This window comes from Lepidochelys kempii, chromosome 2, assembly GCF_965140265.1.
Source record: "Lepidochelys kempii isolate rLepKem1 chromosome 2, rLepKem1.hap2, whole genome shotgun sequence".
Lineage (NCBI taxonomy): Eukaryota > Metazoa > Chordata > Testudines > Cheloniidae > Lepidochelys > Lepidochelys kempii.
In genome coordinates this window covers 244,833,044-244,854,194 of record NC_133257.1, presented here as the reverse complement: position 1 = coordinate 244,854,194, position 21,151 = coordinate 244,833,044, and the positions used below count along the sequence as shown (strand labels likewise).

The following is a 21,151-nucleotide window of genomic DNA, read 5'->3' as shown; positions in this document are numbered from 1 at the left end:
TACACTGGAAACTTACATCAGCATAGATATGTCATTCAGAGATGTGAAAAGAAAAGGAGTACTTGTGGCACCTTAGAGACTAACCAATTTATTTGAGCATAAGCTTTCGTGAGCTACAGCTCACTTCATCGGATGCATACTGTGGAAAGTGTAGAAGATCTTTTTATACACACAAAGCATGAAAAAATACCTCCCCCCACCCCACTCTCCTGCTGGTAATAGCTTATCTAAAGTGATCACTCTCCTTACAATGTGTATGATAATCAAGTTGGGCCATTTCCAGCACAAATCCAGGTTTTCTCTCCCCCCCCCGCACAAACCCACTCTCCTGTTGGTAATAAAACTACAATCCATCAGTGATCTTCCTGATAACACCATCCTGGCCACTATGGATGTAGAAGCCCTCTACACCAACATTCCACACAAAGATGGACTACAAGCTGTCAAGAACACTATCCCCAATAATGTCACGGCTAACCTGGTGGCTGAACTTTGTGACTTTGTCCTTACCCATAACTATTTTACATTTGGGGACAATGTATACCTTCAAATCAGCGGCGCTGCTATGGGTACCCGCATGGCCCCACAGTATGCCAACATTTTTATGGCTGACTTAGAACAATGCTTCCTCAGCTCTCGTCCCCTAACGCCCCTACTCTACTTGCGCTATATTGATGACATCTTCATCATCTGGACCCATGGAAAAGAAGCCCTTGAGGAATTCCACCATGATTTCAACAATTTCCATCCCACCATCAACCTCAGCCTGGTCCAGTCCACACAAGAGATCCACTTTCTGGACACTACAGTGTTAATAAACGATGGTCACATAAACACCACCCTATACCGGAAACCTACTAACCGCTATTCCTTCCTACATGCCTCCAGCTTTCACCCTGACCACACCACACGATCCATTGTCTACAGCCAAGCTCTGTAATACAACCGCATTTGCTCCAACCCCTCAGACAGAGACAAACACCTACAAGATCTCTATCAAGCATTCTTACAACTACAATACCCACCTGCGGAAGTGAAGAAACAGATTGATAGAGCCAGAAGAGTTCCCAGAAGTCACCTACTACAGGACAGGCCTAACAAAGAAAATAACAGAACGCCCCTAGCCATCACCTTCAGCCCCCAACTAAAACCCCTCCAATGCATTATTAAGGATCTACAACCCATCCTGAAGGATGACCCAACACTCTCACAAATCTTGGGAGACAGGCCAGTCCTTGCCTACAGACAGCCCCCCAACCTGAAGCAAATACTCACCAGCAACCACATACCACACAACAGAACCACTAACCCAGGAACCTATCCTTGAAACAAAGCCCGTTGCCAACTGTGCCCACATATCTATTCAGGGGACACCATCACAAGGCCTAATAACATCAGCCACACTATCAGAGGCTCATTCACCTGCACATCCACCAATGTGAAATATGCCATCATGTGCCAGCAATGCCCCTCTGCCATGTACGTTGGTCAAACTGGACAGTCTCTACGTAAAAGAATAAATGGCCACAAATCAGATGTCAAGAATTATAACATTCATAAACCAGTCGGAGAACACTTCAATCTCTCTGGTCACGCGATTACAGACATGAAAGTTTGGATATTACAACAAAAAAACTTCAAATCCAGACTCCAGCGAGAGACTGCTGAATTGGAATTCATTTGCAAATTGGATACAATTAACTTAGGTTACCTTGCATAATGACTTAGCCACTCCCAGTCTCTATTCAAGCCTATTTCCCCTTGTTTTTTCCTACCCCCCCCCCCGACCCCTGCAGATGTTCTTGTTAAACCCTGGATTTGTGCTGGAAATGGACCACCTTGATCATCATACACATTGTAAGGAGAGTGGTCACTTTAGATAAGCTATTACCAACAGGAGAGTGGGTTTGTGTGTGTGTGGGGGGGGGGGAAGAAAACCTGGATTTGTGCTGGAAATGGCCCAACTTGATTATCATACACATTACAAGGAGGGTGATCACTTTAGATAAGCTATTACCAGCAAGAGAGTGGAGTGGGGGGAGGTATTTTTTCATGCTTTGTGTGTATAAAAAGATCTTCTACACTTTCCACAGTATGCATCCGATGAAGTGAACTGTAGCTCACGAAAGCTTATGCTCAAATAAATTGGTTAGTCTCTAAGGTGCCACAAGTACTCCTTTTCTTTTTGCGAATACAGACTAACAGGGCTGTTACTCTGAAATCAGAGATGTGAAAAATCCACCCCCTGAGCGACCTAGCTATGCTGACCTATCCCCTGGTGTAGATAGTTCTAGGTCAACAGAATAATTCTTCCATCAACCTACCTACCACTTCTTGAGGAGGTGGATTAATTACAGTGACAAGAGAAACCCTCCTATTTCTGTAGTGTCTACATGGAAGTGCTACCATGCTGCCACTGTAGCATTTTCAGTGTAGATATAGCCTGAAATTAAAGAACCACAACAAGCAAAAGAACAACTAGAAAATGTCCAGGAGAGAGAGCACAGAGTGTGCGCCTCCCTCTGCATGGTTTTCCAATCCCATCGCAGCCCTGCTACCTAGCAGAAAAGTAGGATAGGCTTCTTTTATTTAAAACTGTTGTACAGAGAAAATAGAATCAGAGCTACATTCAACACAGACATGTTTCCTAGTGCCTCACATATGTGGTACATTGGGCAAAATGAATCTGCAGTGTAACACTTTTGAAGTGATGACATTCCATAGAATCTGACAGCCATAGGATCTGACGTTCCATAGAATCTTAAGTTAAAAATGCCCACTTACAAAGCAGTACCAGAGTCAAGGACATATGTGTTATACTCGGAGAATCTGATTTTGATCTTATTTACAATGGTATAAATCAGGAGTCACTCCCTTGTAGTTAGTGGATTTACACCACCATAAAACCAGTGTAAGATCAGAATCAACTCCAAATAACGTCTCAGCTTCTCGAAGCAGACAGCCTCACTGCTTCACAACACAGCCAAGGCACACTAACTAACACTCCAACAATTGATGGCCAAACATTCTTTCTGAAACATTTATCATTTCCAAACATATTTATCTTTAGAGTAAATAAGTTTTGTGTTAATTAGTGGCTGCTCACTGCTAAAATATTCACTTCATACTTATCACCTTGTGGCAGAGTTATGCGTGCCATACCACTTGTCTTTCACAGCAGGTCTTAAAAGTTTGAAGTCTTAATCTGTTTGTGGTGACCTTTTAAATTCCAGTGTAAAGCTCACTCACAAACTTAATGCTTGCTAATAAACTATCAGATTTTTAACAGCCAGGTGGCATGTTTTTTCCCCAATGGACTGGCATGGGTGTATGCACTGTCACATTAGTAGCAAACATTAAAGAAGACTTCTGTTCTGCCCAAACCATTTAAACAGGTAAGAGTTCTGTCCCTTTGTGTAAAATTTTTTCCTCCCTTCTCCCCTGTTCCCCTATTTACATTTCTATGAACAGTTGTTAGTTTCTGCATTGCCTTGCTGACCTCAAGTAAACCCCAAATTACCAGGTTTTAAAGAAGAAGAGGTTACCTAAACCTTCAACCTTCGAATCTATAGCAATCTAAATAAATAAAACAAAACAGAATGGCTCACAGATGTTTCCTAAAGAAGATATAAACAAGGAAAATGAGCAGTGAGACTTTCCTTTCTAACACTGTAATGAGTTTATTAGTTCAACAAACATGACTTCTGAGCAGGACACCCCTTTCTGAAAGATTGTTTAAGCTGAAACATTTATTTCCTGAGCAGCTGACTCACTTGATAAGATGCTCCCCAATGACATCACTGTGTGTTGAACAGATAACAAAAGCTTTGGATCGTATAAAGTTGCATGGTTTAGATGGTTCTTGACCTTTTGTGTGTGGATAGTGATTAGTTTCTAACATATCTACAGGCATGCTGAAAGCTTTTTGTATCATAGTCAAGAAAAATAACACTGATGTCATTTAAAACTGGTGCAGAGTTTTTTGTATCCTAATATAGATATGAAATCTGTGGTTAGATTTTAATGATCAGTCTGCAGAGTTGCCTAAAATCGTCTCTTTTACGTCCATTTAGTTAAAAGAGGTAAATTATTTCTGTGGTATGTTAAAGATTACTCTAATATGGGAAAAGACCAAGACTGCCACTCCCTATTCCCAACATAATCTGATTTTAGTAAACTGAGAAAAAGTGTTGATAAATCATGTTAGCTCCCAGAAATCTAGATGGGGGCTTGCTGATTTTTCTGGGGCCTTATGATACTAAATGATGATTACAAATGTAAGTGAATCTTTTGTCATTATGCTACTGGACCTCATGCTGTACTGAAGATGTGTTACAGAAAAATATTTGTTATGAACAGAATATTTACAGTGGACTGCAGTGGATTTCTAACGGACTTCACTAATGCAGTGTTGTGCTATTTCATTAATGGGATAAAACTTCCATTATTTTCTCAAATATCCCAAGACAGTGGCTTCTGGGAGGTCCAGACACTTTCTTGAACTCAGAGATGTGTGGGTTTTTTTTAAAATGATTTTTCTTTAGTGGCCTTCTCAGAATTGAGATCTCTCATGGCTAGTGATACCTGAATGGCTGGCTTGATAGGATTGGCTCTAATGACATTGCTATCAGCTGTGAGTCTAAAAAAGAGAGGGTTAGTGTCATATATGCAAAGATCAGTTAGAGAAATGTTTTTGATGAGTTAAGTTTGTCTGCTTTTAGCGTCTATGTTAATCTGTGTTTCCTAGGATTTAAGTGCATTGTATGATGTGAGTTGTGAAAATTGCAAAGAATGGGATTATATAATGCAAGCTAATAGAGGGCCTTTTTTATAAAAGGTTTCAGAGTAGCAGCCGTGTTAGTCTGTATTCACAAAAAGAAAAGGAGTACTTGTGGCACCTTAGAAACTAACCAAATTAGAGATTAACCGTAGTTTGGTTAGTCTCTAATTTGGTTAGTTTCTAAGGTGCCACTAATACTCCTTTTCTTTTTTATAAAATAAATTCATGACTCTTTGGTTTCCCTGCCACTCTATGGTAAATCAAGGTTCACCACCACTGCTTTCAATCAGCAAAATTAGAGTGGAAATATAATAAAGTAAAGGTGTCACATTTTCGGTTGCTTTTCAGTGTGAAACTGAAAACATTGCTCAAACTAATAAAATTGAATCTAGTATGTGCTTGACTTCTTTCAAGCGGTGCCCTTCAAAGGGTGGAAGCTAGATAAACTAACAGCTCATTCAGTGTTGAGTGAAGTGTGTCTATCAAATTGTTTCATGATTTCTGTGTGTATATAAAGTCTGCTGCAGTTTCCACGGTAAACATCTGATGAAGTGAGCTGTAGCTCACGAAAGCTCATGCTCAAATAAATTGGTTAGTCTCTAAGGTGCCACAAGTACTCCTTTTCTTTTTATCAAATCCTTGCTTTACAAATTTCAGTCGGTGTTGTTCCTCTCTGAAATGTCACCCACTCTTTGGCTGCAGGCATTGTTTAAAGAGATGGAATGTGAAGCATTTTTATTTTGCTGTCTCTCTTGGAGGAAAATCTGCCATTCTTCCCTTGGATCTTCTTCATCAAAGTGGTGATGCAAGCATTATCTCTGACACTGATTAGATAGTTGGCCAAATGTGTTAAAGATCAAGCTGACATTATGGCTCTGTAATCTTCAAAGGGGAAGAATACAGCAGCAGAAAAGGAAGGCACCATGGCAATGAGGAGCTGCTGTGTGAGTTGAGAAGAAACTGGGTCAAAAGTCAGTACTAAAGCTGTCCATAGCAACTGAGCAATATTTATTTATTTATTTATTTATTTGCCATTTACCAATTAAGAGTTCAGATTGTACGTCTGTCTGACACTGATGACCTGTCAAGGGTGCTAAGCCAGCATGTCACAGAGCTATAGTTCTATTGTTGCAATTGGATTGTATGACGAATACCAAATGGGCCAATGTGCCCCTGGTGTAACTCCATTTACTTAACAGGAGATGCCCAGGAATGGATCTGGCCCATTGTCTTTGTCTCAGCATGGCGTGGATTCTTTAGGTTATTTATAGTCCCATCAGCGATTGTGTTAGTGGGTGAGAGTGGAGCTGTGCTAGCCAGGCAGCAGGAATATTCAGAAAGTGCCATTCCATTTGGCACGAGTTCGCTAGCTAGGCAGCAATCCCACTTTTGCTCCAGCCCAAGCCTGATTGGGCTACACTGCAATTAAACAGCCCCTGAGCCTGAGTCCCACAAGCGCCAGCTTCTAATTTTGCCTGGGAGTGCTCAACCCCTGCTCAGTCCCAGGCCCCGCCCCCACTCCAACCCTTCCCCTAAGTCCTCATTCCCACTCCACTGCCGCCCACACTCCACCCTTTCCCCCAAGGCCCCACCCCCACCCACCTCTTCCCGCCCTCGCTCCACCCCCTGCCTCTTTAAGGCCCCTCCCCCAAGCGCATCCCATCCCCACTCCTCCCCCTCTTCACCAGCGCCTCCTGCATGCTGCAAAACAGCTATTCCGCAGCATTCAGGGGGCACTGGGAGGGAGGGGAAGGAGTTGATCAGCGTGGGCCGCCGGCAGGCGGGAGTGGAGGGGGGGAGAGAGGGAGGTGTCTGTCAGCGGGTGCTAAGCAGCTGCTAATTTTTCTCTGTGGGTGCTCCAGACCTGAATCTACGAAGCATCTATGGAGTCGGCAGCTATGCAGAGTCCCAGAAGCCGGCGTCATCTGGCACAGGCCAGCAGCAGGGTTTTAACTGCAGTGTAGACATACCCTTATAGTACCCTGCACTCCTCTGCAGCTGCATTGGGTAAGTCACAGTCGTTCCCTTAACACGTTCCCTTAAAAATTATTAAAGGTCTAGAAAACTTGACCTATGAGGGAAGATTGAAACAATTGTGTTTGTTTAGTCTGGAGAAGAGAAGACTGAGAGGGGGCATAACAGTTTTCAAGTACAGAAAAGGTTGTTACAAGGAGGAGGGAGAAAAATTGTTCTTCTTAACCTCTGAAGATAGGACAAGAAGCCATGGACTTAAATTGCAGCAAGGGTGGTTTAGGATGGACATTAGGAAAAGCTTCCTAATGGTCAGAGTGGTTAAGCACTGTAATAAATTACCTAGGGAGGTTGTGGAATCTCCATCATTGGGGATTTTTAAGAGCAGCTTGGACAAACACCTGTCAGAGATGGTCTAGATAATACTTAGTCTTGCCTTGAGTGCAGGGGACTGAACTAGATGATCTCTCAAGGTCCCTTCCAGTTCTATGATTCTATGTAGAGAGGGGATTTGGACACCCATTAATCTGTCCATTGTTTCCTGTCTAGGCTGGGATTTTCAAAGGGGACTAAGGGAGTTAGGTGCCTAGCTCTGATGGACCTACAGTGGTTGAGGGCATGCCTTTCCACCCCTTCTTAGACGATGAAGGGGTGGAAAGGCATTTTTGTAAGGGGTTGAGTTCCTGTTGAACTGGTCCTTTAAGGGTGCTGAGCTGTAACAGTATTGTTAATGGTGTGTTAATGGCCATGAATCTTTTTATAGTTATTTAAACTGGGACAAATCAATAAAGCAAAGTAAATAAAATATTCCCTCAGGCCCCTTTGAAAACTTCAGCCTCAGTTTACAACAAGGAGATTATTAGTATTATTTGCATGTGCCTAATATCAGAGACATTGAGCCCAATTCTTATTACAGCAAGCCCCCTTTAAACCACTCTAGAAGTGTAAAGGAGCCTTACCAAAGGCATAAATCACATTTCTACTCACTTTAGGGCCCCTTTGCACTATCAGAGCAGTGTAATAAGACCTAACCCATCTCCTCCGACTACATCTGCACTAGAAATGCTGTGCCACTGTAGTACTCCAGTGAAGACACTTACTACAGTGACAGAAGGGATTCTTCCATTTCTGCCATAAATCCAACTCTCCAAGGGGTGGTAGGTAGGTCAATGGAAGAATTATTCCATTTACCTAGCGCTGTCTAGGCTGGGGCTTAGGTTGACTTAGCGAAGTCTCTCAGGGGTGTGAATTTTTCACATCTCTGAGTGATGTAGCTAGTTAGGCCAGCTCTCTGTAATCTGAGTTCCTCAGTCCATATCTTCACTTAAGTGGTTGGGCATGTCAATTCTTCACAAAGGTCATCAATGAAGGAAGACCTGCCAAAGACCTGCCAAAGACCTGGCGCAAAAGTCATCAGCTTCCCAAAACCTGGTAAAGATCCAAACCAGGCATCAAACTACTGCCCGATATCACTGCTTTGTGTGTGTCAAGGTTCTAGAGCACCTAATTTTACAGCAAATAACACCAGAGGTGGAGAACATCTTGAACAAGAAGCAAATAAGCTTTCAACAAGGTTGAAACTCATGCGACCAAATACTTGCGCTAATCACATTAATCAAAAATGATCTTCAAAAAAATCTGAAAACAGGCGCTATTTCACTTTACCTCATTGCAGCGTATGATATGGTGTGGCACACAGGTCTACTTGTTAAAATATCAAAAGTCCTCCCACCATGGCTTACTGATTTCATTGAACTGCTACTCTGAGACAGATGGTTCATGTTACACATGGGTGAGAAAACAAGTGCTTGGAAAAAACAGATGAACGGGTTACCGCAGGGGCATGTTCTAGCCCCAATCTATACATCAATGACCTGCCACCAACCCAGTCACGGAAGTTCATCTATGCAGACAACATCTGCTGTGGGCTACAGGCTCCGACTTTCTCTGAGCTGGAGAAGACACTGACTGATGATGCTGCAGAACTGGCTAACTACTGCAAGACATGGTACCTTCAGCCTAGCACCAGCAAGACATTTCAAGCACATTCCACCTCCACCATGCCAATGCTAAGAGGGAACTAAAATGAATGGCCAGAGGCTGAAACATGAAACATATCCAGTTTACTTAGACATGACCCTCGACCGAACACTGACATACAAAAGTCACCTAAGCAAGATAGCAGCGAAGATCAAGGCATGCAATAACCTTCTCAGCAAACAGGCAGGAACAGAGGAGCAGATGCTTATGGGGAGCAGATGCTCCAATCCTAAGGACTCAGCCCTTGCCATCTCATACTCAATAGCAGAGCACTGTGTGCCAGTTTGGAGTCGGTTGGCACACACCAAACTTGTTGACGTGCACCTCAACTCAACAATGCGCATCATCACAGGAACTCTCTGACTGACTCATGTTCCATGGCTTCCAGTTCTGAGCCACATTGCTCTCCCTTACATCAAGTGGGAGATTGCTGCTTGAGAAGGTACTTGCCAACCCTTGTTCAACAACCTTTTTAGTCAACCAGCTACGTGTCTTTCATCATGACATCCATTGTGGTCCATGCTGCCATGCCAGGACCTGACAGTGGAGTCCTTGTGGTGGGAAGACTGGTGTTTAACATCAACCACCAATCAGTTCCTTGTCACAGACCTTACTGCTGTCCTGCCTGGGTTTGACCTGCCATGTTGTCAGTGGGCAATTCTTACCCAATTCCAGTCTGGGCAAGACCTGTTTGCAGCCAGCCAGCACGGTGGGGGTCTTTGAAACAATCCAAGCTGCAGCTGTGGCACAGATCAAACAACGATACACTTTGTTGAGGAGTGCCCACTAACTACATTCAGCGGTGGGCCCCAAGAGATCAGCTTGGACACTAAAGCCTCAATTGCTTGGCTCATCAAATATTCAAATGCTAAATAAAACAAATTGCCCATATCTTGGTCATATCTCCAGCTTTGACTACTGAAACCTATGTGCTCCTCAGCCTGTCTGTTGTTAGTTGGCCAATTTCTTATAGACGGAGGGTCTTGAGGAGGGGGCCATGGCCTCATTGCTTGCTATGGAAGACATTCCTTTTGCGTGCAGATTATATCTTTGTTTATAACAGTGGGGCATTTTCTGTCAATCTTGCCACTATGGTCGCAGAAAAATGGTAAAGTGAAGATGTTAAATTCTACTCCCCATATTATTAAATGAGATCCTATAATGGCTCCACACTTATCTCACCACAACCTACTGTAATCTCTGTGACCTCATTTAAGTTTTAGACAAGCCCTGGCATGGGGTCAGTGACTTACTCAAAACAAATTCCTTTGACTGTGCGTTGAGTTTTATCATATCTTCACAGTGGTTTCAGTAATTGGCTCTCTTCTATTACTCTGCTTTATCCTTTGTCTCCTTTGCCCCTGTAATAGTCTCTTGTATGAGACAGATGTTAGTTACACTGAAGCTGCAGACCTTGCTGCTAGCATTTCAGGGAAAATCCTTAATAATGTCTGAAAGATGCCGATATACTGCTTTCTTTCTAGCATGTTTTCATTCCTCTTGAGGATGTCATCTCTAGATGACTCGATTCCCTCATGATGCATTTTGACCATGCATAAATTACCTTTGTCTTTGCATTCCCCTCTGACGGCAGTTGAATGTTACCCATCAGTTTTCAGGCTGAAACACTGTGATTTCCTTACTACTAGGACCTAACCCCAAAAGCCCATTAAAGTATTTTCAATAATTTCAGTAGGCTTTGAAACAGACCACGTTTGGGCCGGATCATATAAGGTAATGGAGCACACTCTTATGAGAAACAGAGAGGTCAAAAATATCAAATATGGGCGCCCAAAGTAAGATGTATCCTTATTTAGCCACAGAGAAAAATGCACCAACCCCCTTAAACTTACACTGAAGTCAGTGGGAACTACAGGTTACCAGCACTACTGAAAATCAGAAAAGGAGTACTTGTGGCACCTTAGAGACTAACCAATTTATTAGAGCATAAGCTTTCGTGAGCTACAGGTCTGTCAGTGGGGCAGCGATTTGGCTGTAGTGTGGTACAAATCGCTTGTAATAACCAGCCAAGCCTAAGAAGGATTGAACCTGTTTCTTTGACTTTGGGACAGGCCACTTTTGGATAGCATCCACTTTGGCCTGTAGGGGGCTGATAGTTCCTTGACCCACCTGGTGTCCAAGGTAAGTCACTCTGTTTAGGCCTATTTGACACTTCTTAGCCTTAACAGTTAGTCCTGCCTCCCTTATGCGCTCAAGGACTTTTTGTAGATGTTCCAGGTGGTCTGCCCAGGAATCCGAAAATATGGCCACATCGTCAAGGTAGGCGACTGCATATTCTCCTAATCCCGCTAGGAGACCATTTACAAGTCTTTGGAAAGTGGCGGGTGCATTTCGCAGCCCGAAAGGGAGTACATTAAATTCATACAGCCCGAGATGTGTGATGAAGGCTGACCTTTCCTTGGCAGATTCATCTAGCGGTACCTGCCAGTACCCCTTGGTTAAGTCCAAGGTAGAGATGAATTGGGCCCGTCCCAGTTTCTCTAATAGTTCATCTGTGCGTGACATTGGATAGTTGTCTGGGCGAGTTACAGCATTTAGCTTACGGTAGTCCACGCAAAAACGTATTTCCCCATCTGGTTTGGGAACTAGAACCACTGGAGATGCCCATGCACTTTCAGAGGGGCGGATTACACCCATCTGTAACATATCCTGGATCTCCCGTTCTATAGCAGTTTTAGCTTGAGGAGACACCCGGTAAGGTTGAACCCTAATTGGGTGAGCATTACCTGTGTCAATGGAGTGGTATGCCCGTTCAGTCAGTCCTGGGGTGGCTGAGAACGTTGGTGCGTAGCTAGTGCACAGCTCCTGGATCTGCTGTCGCTGCATACGCCCAAGGGTCATGGAGAAGTTCACCTCTTCCACACCACCACCACATTTCCCTTCGTAGTAGACACCTTTGGGCCACTCAGCGTCGTCTCCTCCCTGGGCTGTAAACTGACAAACCTTTAATTCTCTGGAATAAAAGGGCTTTAGAGAATTAATATGGTACACCTTAGGCTTCCGGTTGGAGGTGGGGAATGCTATGAGATAATTAACAGCTCCCAGGCGCTCCTGGACCGTGAATGGCCCTTCCCACGATGCTTCCATTTTATGGGCCTGGAGCGCCTTTAAGACCATGACCTGGTCCCCTACTTTGAAGGAACGCTCTCTGGCATGTTTATCATACCAGGCTTTTTGCTCTTTTTGAGCATCCTGTAAGTTTTCTCTAGCAAGGGCTAAAGAGGTTCGGAGGGTGTTTTGTAGGTTGGTTACAAAGTCCAGAATGTTAGTTCCTGGAGAAGGTGTAAATCCCTCCCATTGCTGCTTCACCAACTGCAATGGCCCCTTAACCTCACGGCCATATACAAGTTCAAATGGGGAAAACCCTAAACTGGGATGTGGTACAGCTCTGTAGGCAAAGAGCAACTGCTGCAATACTAGGTCCCAATCATTGGAGTGCTCATTTACGAATTTACGTATCATGGCCCCCAAAGTTCCATTAAACTTCTCCACCATGCCATTTGTTTGATGGTGGTAAGGAGTGGCAACCAAGTGATTTACCCCATGAGCTTCCCAAAGGTTTTTCATAGTTCCTGCCAGGAAATTAGTCCCTGCATCTGTGAGGATGTCGGAGGGCCAACCTACCCTGGCAAAAATGTCTGCTAGTGCCTGGCACACACTTTTAGCCCTGGTGTTGCTTAGAGCTACTGCTTCCGGCCATCGGGTAGCAAAATCCATGAAAGTCAGTATGTACTGCTTTCCTCTGGGTGTCTTTTTCGGAAAAGGACCCAGAATATCCACAGCTACTCGCTGAAATGGAACTTCAATGATGGGGAGTGGTTGTAGAGGGGCTTTGACCTGGTCTTGAGGTTTTCCCACTCTTTGGCACACCTCACAAGACTGGACATAGGTAGAAACATCCTTGCCCATTCCCTCCCAGTGGAATGACCCCCCCAAACGGTCTTTGGTCCTGTTCACCCCAGCATGGCCACTAGGGTGATCATGGGCTAAGCTCAAGAGCTTGGCCCGGTATTTAGTTGGAACTACCAACTGTCTCTGAGGATGCCAGTCTTCCTGGTGTCCACCAGAAAGAGTTTCCTTGTATAAAAGTCCTCTTTCTACAACAAACCTGGATCGATTAGAAGAGCTGAGAGGCGGTGGGTTGCTCCGTGCCGCCGTCCAAGCTCTCTGGAGGCTTTCATCTGCTTCCTGTTCGGTCTGGAACTGTTCCCTTGATGCTGGAGACATCAGTTCCTCATTGGATTGGGGACATAGGCTTGGTCCCTCTGGAAGCGATATAGGGGATGGAGCTGTTTCTGTTGACTGTGAACCGCTCTCCGCTGGTGCACTATGTTGGGATTCAGGCTCCGGCTGAGCCTCTTGTGTAGGGTTATCGGCTGCTGCCAGTTCAGGTTCAGTGGGGCCCTCTGGTGTTGAGGTTGCAAGTACTGGATTCAGTGCTGGCACGGGGTCTGGTGTTGGTTGTTTGGCTGGTTCCGGTTCTGGGACTGGTTCCGTCTGGGTCTCTGGGACTGGATCCACTACTGCTGTTGCAGACATTGGCCTGGGGTCCGGGTCCATCACCTCTGACTGGGTCCTGATAGAAGTTTCCGGACCAGAGCTAGGCCTCACGGCTTGTTTAGCCTGGCTGCGGGTGACCATTCCCACCCTCTTGGCCTGCTTCACATGATTGGCCAAGTCTTCCCCCAACAGCATGGGGATGGGATAATCATCATAGACTGCAAAAGTCCACATTCCTGACCAGCCCTTGTACTGGACAGGCAACTTGGCTGTAGGCAAATTGAAAGAGTTGGACTTGAAGGGTTGAATCATCACTTGGATCTCTGGGTTGATTAAATTGGGGTCCACTAAGGAAGCATGGATAGCTGACACTTGTGCTCCGGTGTCCCTCCACGCGGTGACCTTCTTCCCGCCCACACTCACAGTTTCCCTCCGCTCCAAGGGTATCTGGGAGGTATCTGGGCCTGTGGACCTCTGGTGTGATTCCGGTGCAATGAACTGTAATCTGTTGGGGTTCTTGGGGCAGTTGGCCTTTACATGCCCCAGCTCGTTACACTTAAAACATCGTCCAGCTGACGGGTCACTGGGGCGAGGAGGGTTGCTGGAGAACGGGGTGGTGGGACGATAAGGGGTCTGGAGGGTTCTTTGGGAGGTAGGTGGGGCTTTGGGCGGCCCCCGGTAATAGGGTGTGGTCTGGGGTGGTCCCTTCTGGTCTCCGCTCCAACTGCGACCAGTTTTCTTCTTCTCTGCCACCTCCACCCATCTGGCTCCAATCTCTCCTGCCTCAATTACAGTTTTGGGTTTCCCATCTAGGATGTATCTTTCTATTTCCTCAGGAACACCCTCTAAGAATTGTTCCATTTGCATTAGGAAGGGCAAATTTACTGGAGATTCAACACTTGCTCCTGATATCCAGGCCTCCCAATGTTTCACAATGTGGTAGGCATGTCGGGTAAATGACATGTCTGGTTTCCACCTTAGGGCTCTGAACCTCCGATGAGACTGCTCGGGTGTTATCCCCATTCTGACTCTCGCCTTGGATTTAAACAGTTCATACTTGTTCATGTGTTCTTTAGGCATTTCAGCTGCCACCTCAGCTAAGGGTCCACTGAGCTGCGGCCTCAGCTCTACTATGTATTGGTCAGTAGAGATGTTGTACCCAAGGCAGGCCCTTTTGAAGTTTTCTAAGAAGGCCTCAGTATCATCACCTGCCTTGTAGGTGGGGAACTTTCTGGGATGGGAAGTGGTACCTGGAGAAGGATTGCTAGGGTTTGTTGGTATATTCTGCTGGGCCTTTATCCTCTCCACCTCCTCCACATGCTTCCTCTCTTTTTCCTTCTCCTCCTCCACATGCTTCCTTGCCTCCATTTCCCTCTTGTGGGCAGCCTCCTGTACCTCCTTCTCCAGCCGCATGAGTTCTATCTGTCTTTCATGTTCCCTTTGTCTTTCCTCAGCCTGAAATTTGGCTAATTCGAGCTGTAGTCGAGCTGCGGATTTTGCCATTCTAACCTCTCTGTTTTTACTAACTTTACACCCGAGGTTTAGAAATAAACAAACAAAACTTGGCTGTAAAATTTTGCTGTGCTGGAATAGAATACCTATTCTCTGATAGTGATTGTCAGCCTACAGAAAAAGACAATTCCCTTGGGCCTGCTCTGGGCCCAAATTAAAGCAAAAAACCTCCAACTACTTGGAAACCTGCTTACCCAGCCCAAAGAAAAAGCAAATGGGTAGAACACACACCCCCTATTTACTTTTAGGAAGAAAAGAAAAAAAAAAACCTCTGGGTTGGAAGACTGTGAATTTCCCTGCAGGAGTTAAGTACCCTGCCTCCAGGCAAAGAAAACCTGCAATTCACAAGATAATCCCCTTTTGTTTCTGCTTGGCCACAAAGCAGAGAGAAACCAAGCTGCTTTCAGTTTCAAAGCTGCTTTCTGGACTTCCTAAAAATTCCTTTTTAAAATCTGTATTTCTAGTTCAAAAAATCTCAACTCGATCTCAAAATGATTTCAGGTTAATCCCACCACTATTTAGATACCTAACTTTAGGCATGCAAATTGGAAATCTGGCTGCAGTGTAGGGTGTAATGGTGTTTACAGAAAAGAAGATTCTTTTGAGCAGATAATACACATTCTTCCAAGGAATGAAGCAATTTCAAATATAAGCTTATTTACAGTTTTACATTTCAATGATTTTTTTAAAAAAAGTGTTTTTGTTCCAATTAAGGATAGTATGTACATTTGTTTCCTCATTTAATCTTGTGTCTGATTTATATCTTGTTTTTTTCTTTTAGGATCCAAAGTACAGAGATGCCCTGAGGAATTTGGTCTTCAACCACAGAGATCATTGTACACTTATCAGAACAAAGTATTATTGGCACAAGAAACTTGAGAGAAGACAGACTTACCAACTCTGTCTTTAACGCCAAGCCAGCAGTAGAAAACAAACTTTGGCTTTGATAATTAAAGTTTATTATCGCTGCTGAAATAAAAGCTTTGTTGTATAAGAAATAGATAAATAAAGCAAGGCTGCATTCACATTGTTTCAGTTTTGCTTCCTTATTTCACTCTACTTGCTTTGTCAGCACCATAGGCATATGGTGATGTCAGGACGTGGAACAGAAACTCAGCTGGAACAGATACTTACTTATGTAGGGTTTGGACAAGTCTGGTCACTTTTGCTTAGTCAGCAGCAAGTAGTTACTTTATGGGCTGCTTTTAATCACATTCAATATTTTTAATCATTGAAGCATATTTTCTACTGTTCTGCCTGTTTGGTTTTACATGTCCCAAGCAATGCTCCTCCAATTTCCTTGAAAGGCTGTTCCACAAACTGATGAATTTCTCCATTAAGGAATTATTACTGTTTGCTATTTGTGTTACAGTAGCACTTGGAGACTTCTGGAAATGAGACCAAAAAATAATGTCACCGTTCAGGCAAACAGATGGAGGCACCAGTACATAGCTAACAGTATTTTGACCACTCTAGAATCTTAGCAACACTCTCATTGGCTGCATGAGTTACTGATTGAACAAAGAATCTGAGCTATGCCTGCCATTTGGAGGCTAGTTCAGTTTGGGTAGATAAATTATATAATAAGTAGATTATTCCCCTCTCCATTGGCAATTTTTGCTGCACTTTGTGCTGATTTTATAGCTACCTGTGAATGCTGCCTTTGTCTACCTGTAAAGCTGTAAAAAATGCCATTCGGGAGTGTTCTAGGGTCAACAGGAGTAGGGTCATCACAGCACAAGAGAGAGAGCATTTATTACAGGGTCGTTTCCCTGCTGTGAAAGCTAATGAGAATTCTAGTTGGCAAGAAGAGCATATTAGCCAGTCATTAGTGGGTGGATGGGGCAAACAATGACAGCTCATTTTGAAAAGCTATTACACTTAATCCAGTGTCTGACTAACTGGATAGGCACAAGTAGTAGACTGCTGCTACCATCATAGATAATCTGGGGAGGATTAATGAAATCCAGAGTGTTTCAGGGCAAACACAGTTCTCATCCTATGGTTGTGGCGGGGCAAATCCTTGTCCTCCACACCTCCCCACCAACAGATGAAGGAACTCTACTATGGGAACCTTGCCCAGGTTTCTTCCCTAGTAGCTCTCTCCTATGAGGGTTACCACAGAAGGGACAATCTATCCCAGAAGGTTGTTTACAAAAAATCAAATACTATTTAAATCAGACCTGATTAAATATGAAGAACCCTCCACCATTAAAACTGATCCCTAGTAAAAGATGAAAGGTGACTATGAACATGTTACTGTTCAGATCACAAAGTTGTAATGCACAGGGAATCAATAAGCCACCAAGTCAGAAAACAGTTTTTATATTTGATTATTCATGGGGGGTGGTGGAGAGGGACAACCTTGGGGCCCTGTTGCTATGATAAGAAACAAATATACATGTATTACCTTACATATCACAAAATATTAATACAGAAGATCAGATTCCAATGGAGTAGATCAGGTTATTTAGTAGGAAAGCCTACCAATTGAAGACTGTACAGATATATTGGTAAATAAATGCCGATACGGTACATTCCAGATCACAGGGTTTCAATCCAAAGAGCAAACATAAGTTAAAAAATAAGCAAATTAAAATTCATTCAATTTCTGCTGAAACTGAATCAAATAACCAATTTTTAAACTGATCTATAAGGGCTTGATCCAAACGCACTTAAGACAGAAACTCCCACTGATTTAACTGGGACAGGAGGAGGCACAAACACTGACATTTTCAAAGGTATTTAGGCGCCTGGGAGTTAGGCATCTAAATACCTTTAAAAATCTATCCTTACCTGAATTATTCAGTTCGTTCATTAAAAGACTCTTCTTACTATTATTATTCATTTAGGCTCTTATTCAGCAAATCCCACTTAAATCCTTTGCTGAGTAGAAGCCTAAATCTTAAATCCATGTTTATCTCACAAATCACTTACTTAGCTATAAGCACCTGCTTACTTCCCACTGACTTCAAAGGGACTTAAGCACATGCTTAAAATTAAATATATGTGTAAGTGCTTTGCAATCTAGGGATGGACTTCATCATATGTGTGAGTGCTTTGGTGAATCAGGCTCGTATGTTATGGTAGTGCTTAAACTCCCCAGTTGTGCCGGGAAGAAAGTACAAGAAGTATTCCCTACCATAGAGAGATTACATTACCTACTCCTTAATTTGATTCCACTGCCTTATAAGAGATACATTTAAGGACCTTTGATAAGGAGAACATTAGCTAGAAAATAAACACAAAATCCTAGCTAAGACAATTCTTCTCAAAACAAGAATGTTTCTGTGTATAGGCTGGGTGGGTTCAGATGCATCTGGTAAAATATGGACTTGTTTACCTTTATAATAAATCTTTCCATTTAATCTTCAAACTTCTGGCATCAAGCTTTCCTGATCTACAGAAGCATCAAAGTTTATAATAAGAGTTTAAGTACAGAAGGATGGAACCAGATAGTAATACTGATACTGGAATTTCATTAGGTGTCTGGAAATGTTTTGAAATGTCTTAATTGGAATTTAATGTATCCACAGATACATAATCTTAAAATGAAGAGACAGTTATATGCATTAATTTAATCTCTGCATTTGTGAATGCCAAGGATTCTAGCAACTCTTTGCCTTAGAAAGACAATTTAAAAATGTTTTTGTTTATTTATTTTTGTAAAGACTACATGAGACTAGTCTAGTCTTTATGGGCCTGATCCAAAGCCCAGTCAAGTCAATGGTAGCCTTTCCTTTGACTTCAGTGAGCAATAGATCAGGCCCTGCAGGAATCCCTATGAACTTAGTTTACAGTTAGATTGTATTGTCTTCTGTCATTTTTAAAGAATCTTTCTTTATTTTTTTAGCCATTTTCCTCCTAGATTGAATTTCAATCACCACAACAAAGTTCTCAGTTTCAATATGAAACATGTTAGAAAAAAACAAATCGTAAAACACTCGGCAGTTTACACCAGGCTGTATATATGGTGCCTGCTCATAAAAATAATAGAACAAGAAAGTAAAAGCAATAAAATAACAACAACAACAAAAAAACACGTCACTGCTGACCCACACACAAAATAAAACCAAAACCAATGCTGACTCTAGCAATCTCAAATTGCATTCCTGTGGACTCCTGGAAACACAGGGTTAGATAGGAAGTGATCAGTTTCTGAAGTGAGGAGAAGGGAGTTTCCATAGTTGGCCATTAAAAGGCCCATTTTCTAGTCCTTTAGTTCTTTTGCTCTTTTCTCCCACTGGTATCTCTATCTCTAAGGGTATGTCTACACTGCATTTGCAGGTGAAACTCCCTGCCTGGCTTCACAGACTTGGGCTAGCAATCTCTTTGGTTATCCCTCTATGCGAGGATGATGTCTGCCAATGGGGTTCTTTGGTGGGTCTTTAGTTGGCTGGGGAGCCCATTTCGTGCCCTGCAGATTTTCCCACAGAAGTGACAGGTGTAATTTTGGAGGAGACATAGTTGTTGGCTGGAGTGTTGTGCCCCTTCTTTCCTTCTTTGTCACTTCTCTGTCTCATGAGCACGTCTGTTCTCCTCAAAGTGAGCTGTGGCATCACTGTGTTCTGTTCCGCGCTGAGTCCCCCCAGTTTGTTAGGTTGATGCCTTCCTTCTTATGGTGTACTTTCAGTATGTCTTTGAGGTGCTTCAGCTACCCACCCCGAGCCCCTCTTCCTTGACTTAACTTAGAGAAGAGTACTTGCTTTGGGAGGCTAGTGTCAGGCATACGTAAACAGTGGCCAGCCCAGCAGAGTTGGTGTTTCATGACCTACTCTTCTATACTGCTGATGCTGGCTGCAGAGAGAACGCTGATCTTAGTGTGTTGGTCTTCCCAACTGATCCTTAGAATCCTCCTGGGGCAGCACTGTTGGAACCACTCCAGCCACTTGAGATGTTGTCTGTAGGTTACCCAGGTCTCACAACCATGGGGGGGAGGGGGAATGATGACAACTGCCTTGTAAACTAAGATCTTGGTGCCTGTTTGCAGCTCCCTATTATTGAAGACTCATTTGAGTAGTCTTCCAAAGGATGTGCTGGCACAGCGGATCCTGTATTCAATTTCTGTGTCAATGCTGGCTGTTTGGGAGAGGTGGCTGCCAAGGTATGGAAAATGATTCACATTTTCCAGGGGTTCTCTGCTGATGGTGATTTGTGGAGTTCAAAGGGTAGTTTGTGCAGATCAGTTTCTGAAGTGAGTAGAAGGGAATTCCCGTGGTAGGCATCAAAAGGCCCATTTTCTGGTCCTTTAGTCCTTTTGCTCTTTTCTCCAACTGGTATCGCTACGTCTAAGGGTATGTCTACACTGCATTTGCGAGTGAGCCTTCCTGCCTGGCTCCACAGACTTGGGCTAGCAGCCTAAAAACAGCTATATAGACACTGCGGTTTGGGCTTGAGCTCTGAGACTGTGGGGAGAAGGGGTTAGACTTAAGAGTCTGAGCTCCAGCTTGAGCCACAACACCAAAGCAACGTCTTCACAGTTATTTTTAGAGCGCTTAGCATGACCCCACTAACCCAAGTTTGTGGTCCCACGCTGGGAGGGTCACTCCCAGATGCAGTGTAGACATATCTTAAGACTCTCAGGAATCTTTTTTTCTTCATCCAACAATCTGTTACCCCAGAAGTCTTGTCTCCAGCTCTTTCCTTTTCCTTAACCACCCCGATATCATTACATTTAACACAGACTCAATAGACATACCTCTAGCTTGGTCCTGACCAAAACTAGTAAATATCTCCAGGGTTGGTGCTTGCCCTTACTGGCCTCCAGTAAATGTATTGGACCATATCCCAAGCTGGGATCAATGGACCTATGTTGAGCTACATAAACTGAGGATCTGGCATGTACATGCTGAGCAAGTTGCCCATTTCCATACCCTCTGCCTCACTCTACCCAATCCTCCACACTCATTCACCCACTTACCTATCCCATTTTCTCCCCAAATCAGATACTTTATCAGTAATATTTTCCTGGATCTTCACGGGACCAACTGATACCTTTGAATACTACATTCATACCTTTCTTCAGCACTCTTTTTAAAATTCCCTAATACTTCCCTCACTGCCAAGTAATACCCCAGAATCCACTGTGCAAGCTGTGGTATAGGGGCACTATTGATGTAGAGGTGCCTGGGAATGTTAAGAACAGCCCTGCAAAATTGGATGGAACAATGATGAGTGGCAATGACAGACTCATAGCTTGTTAGTTTCTGGAAAGCCCTGGCAACTGGTATAAATGTGCCCAATAACCTGGTCTCAGTTCTGTACTCCACACTGAAAAGTGTTGCAATCTTAATCTCTGTCGCACTGAGTCACCATTTTTTCTCTGTC

General features: G+C 43.6%; 1 protein-coding gene and 1 long non-coding RNA gene across 2 annotated transcripts in view; both read right to left on the bottom strand.

Annotated features, from left to right (window-relative positions):
* Positions 1 to 18,184, bottom strand: part of LOC140907758 (uncharacterized) — a 36,680-nt gene extending 18,496 nt beyond the window's left edge. The window contains exon 1 of the long non-coding RNA XR_012157614.1: positions 18,168 to 18,184. This is a non-coding gene — a long non-coding RNA (uncharacterized lncRNA). The remainder of the gene's footprint in view (positions 1 to 18,167) is intronic.
* The window catches only part of LOC140907945 (uncharacterized), a 41,409-nt gene continuing 22,647 nt past the window's right edge, over positions 2,390 to 21,151 (bottom strand). The window contains exons 3-4 of the mRNA XM_073335035.1: positions 13,736 to 16,212; positions 2,390 to 2,443 (exon numbers count right to left, since the gene is read on the bottom strand). Of these exons, the coding sequence (XP_073191136.1) occupies positions 2,390 to 2,443; positions 13,736 to 14,815 (1,134 nt within the window). The 5' untranslated portion in view covers positions 14,816 to 16,212. The remainder of the gene's footprint in view (positions 2,444 to 13,735; positions 16,213 to 21,151) is intronic.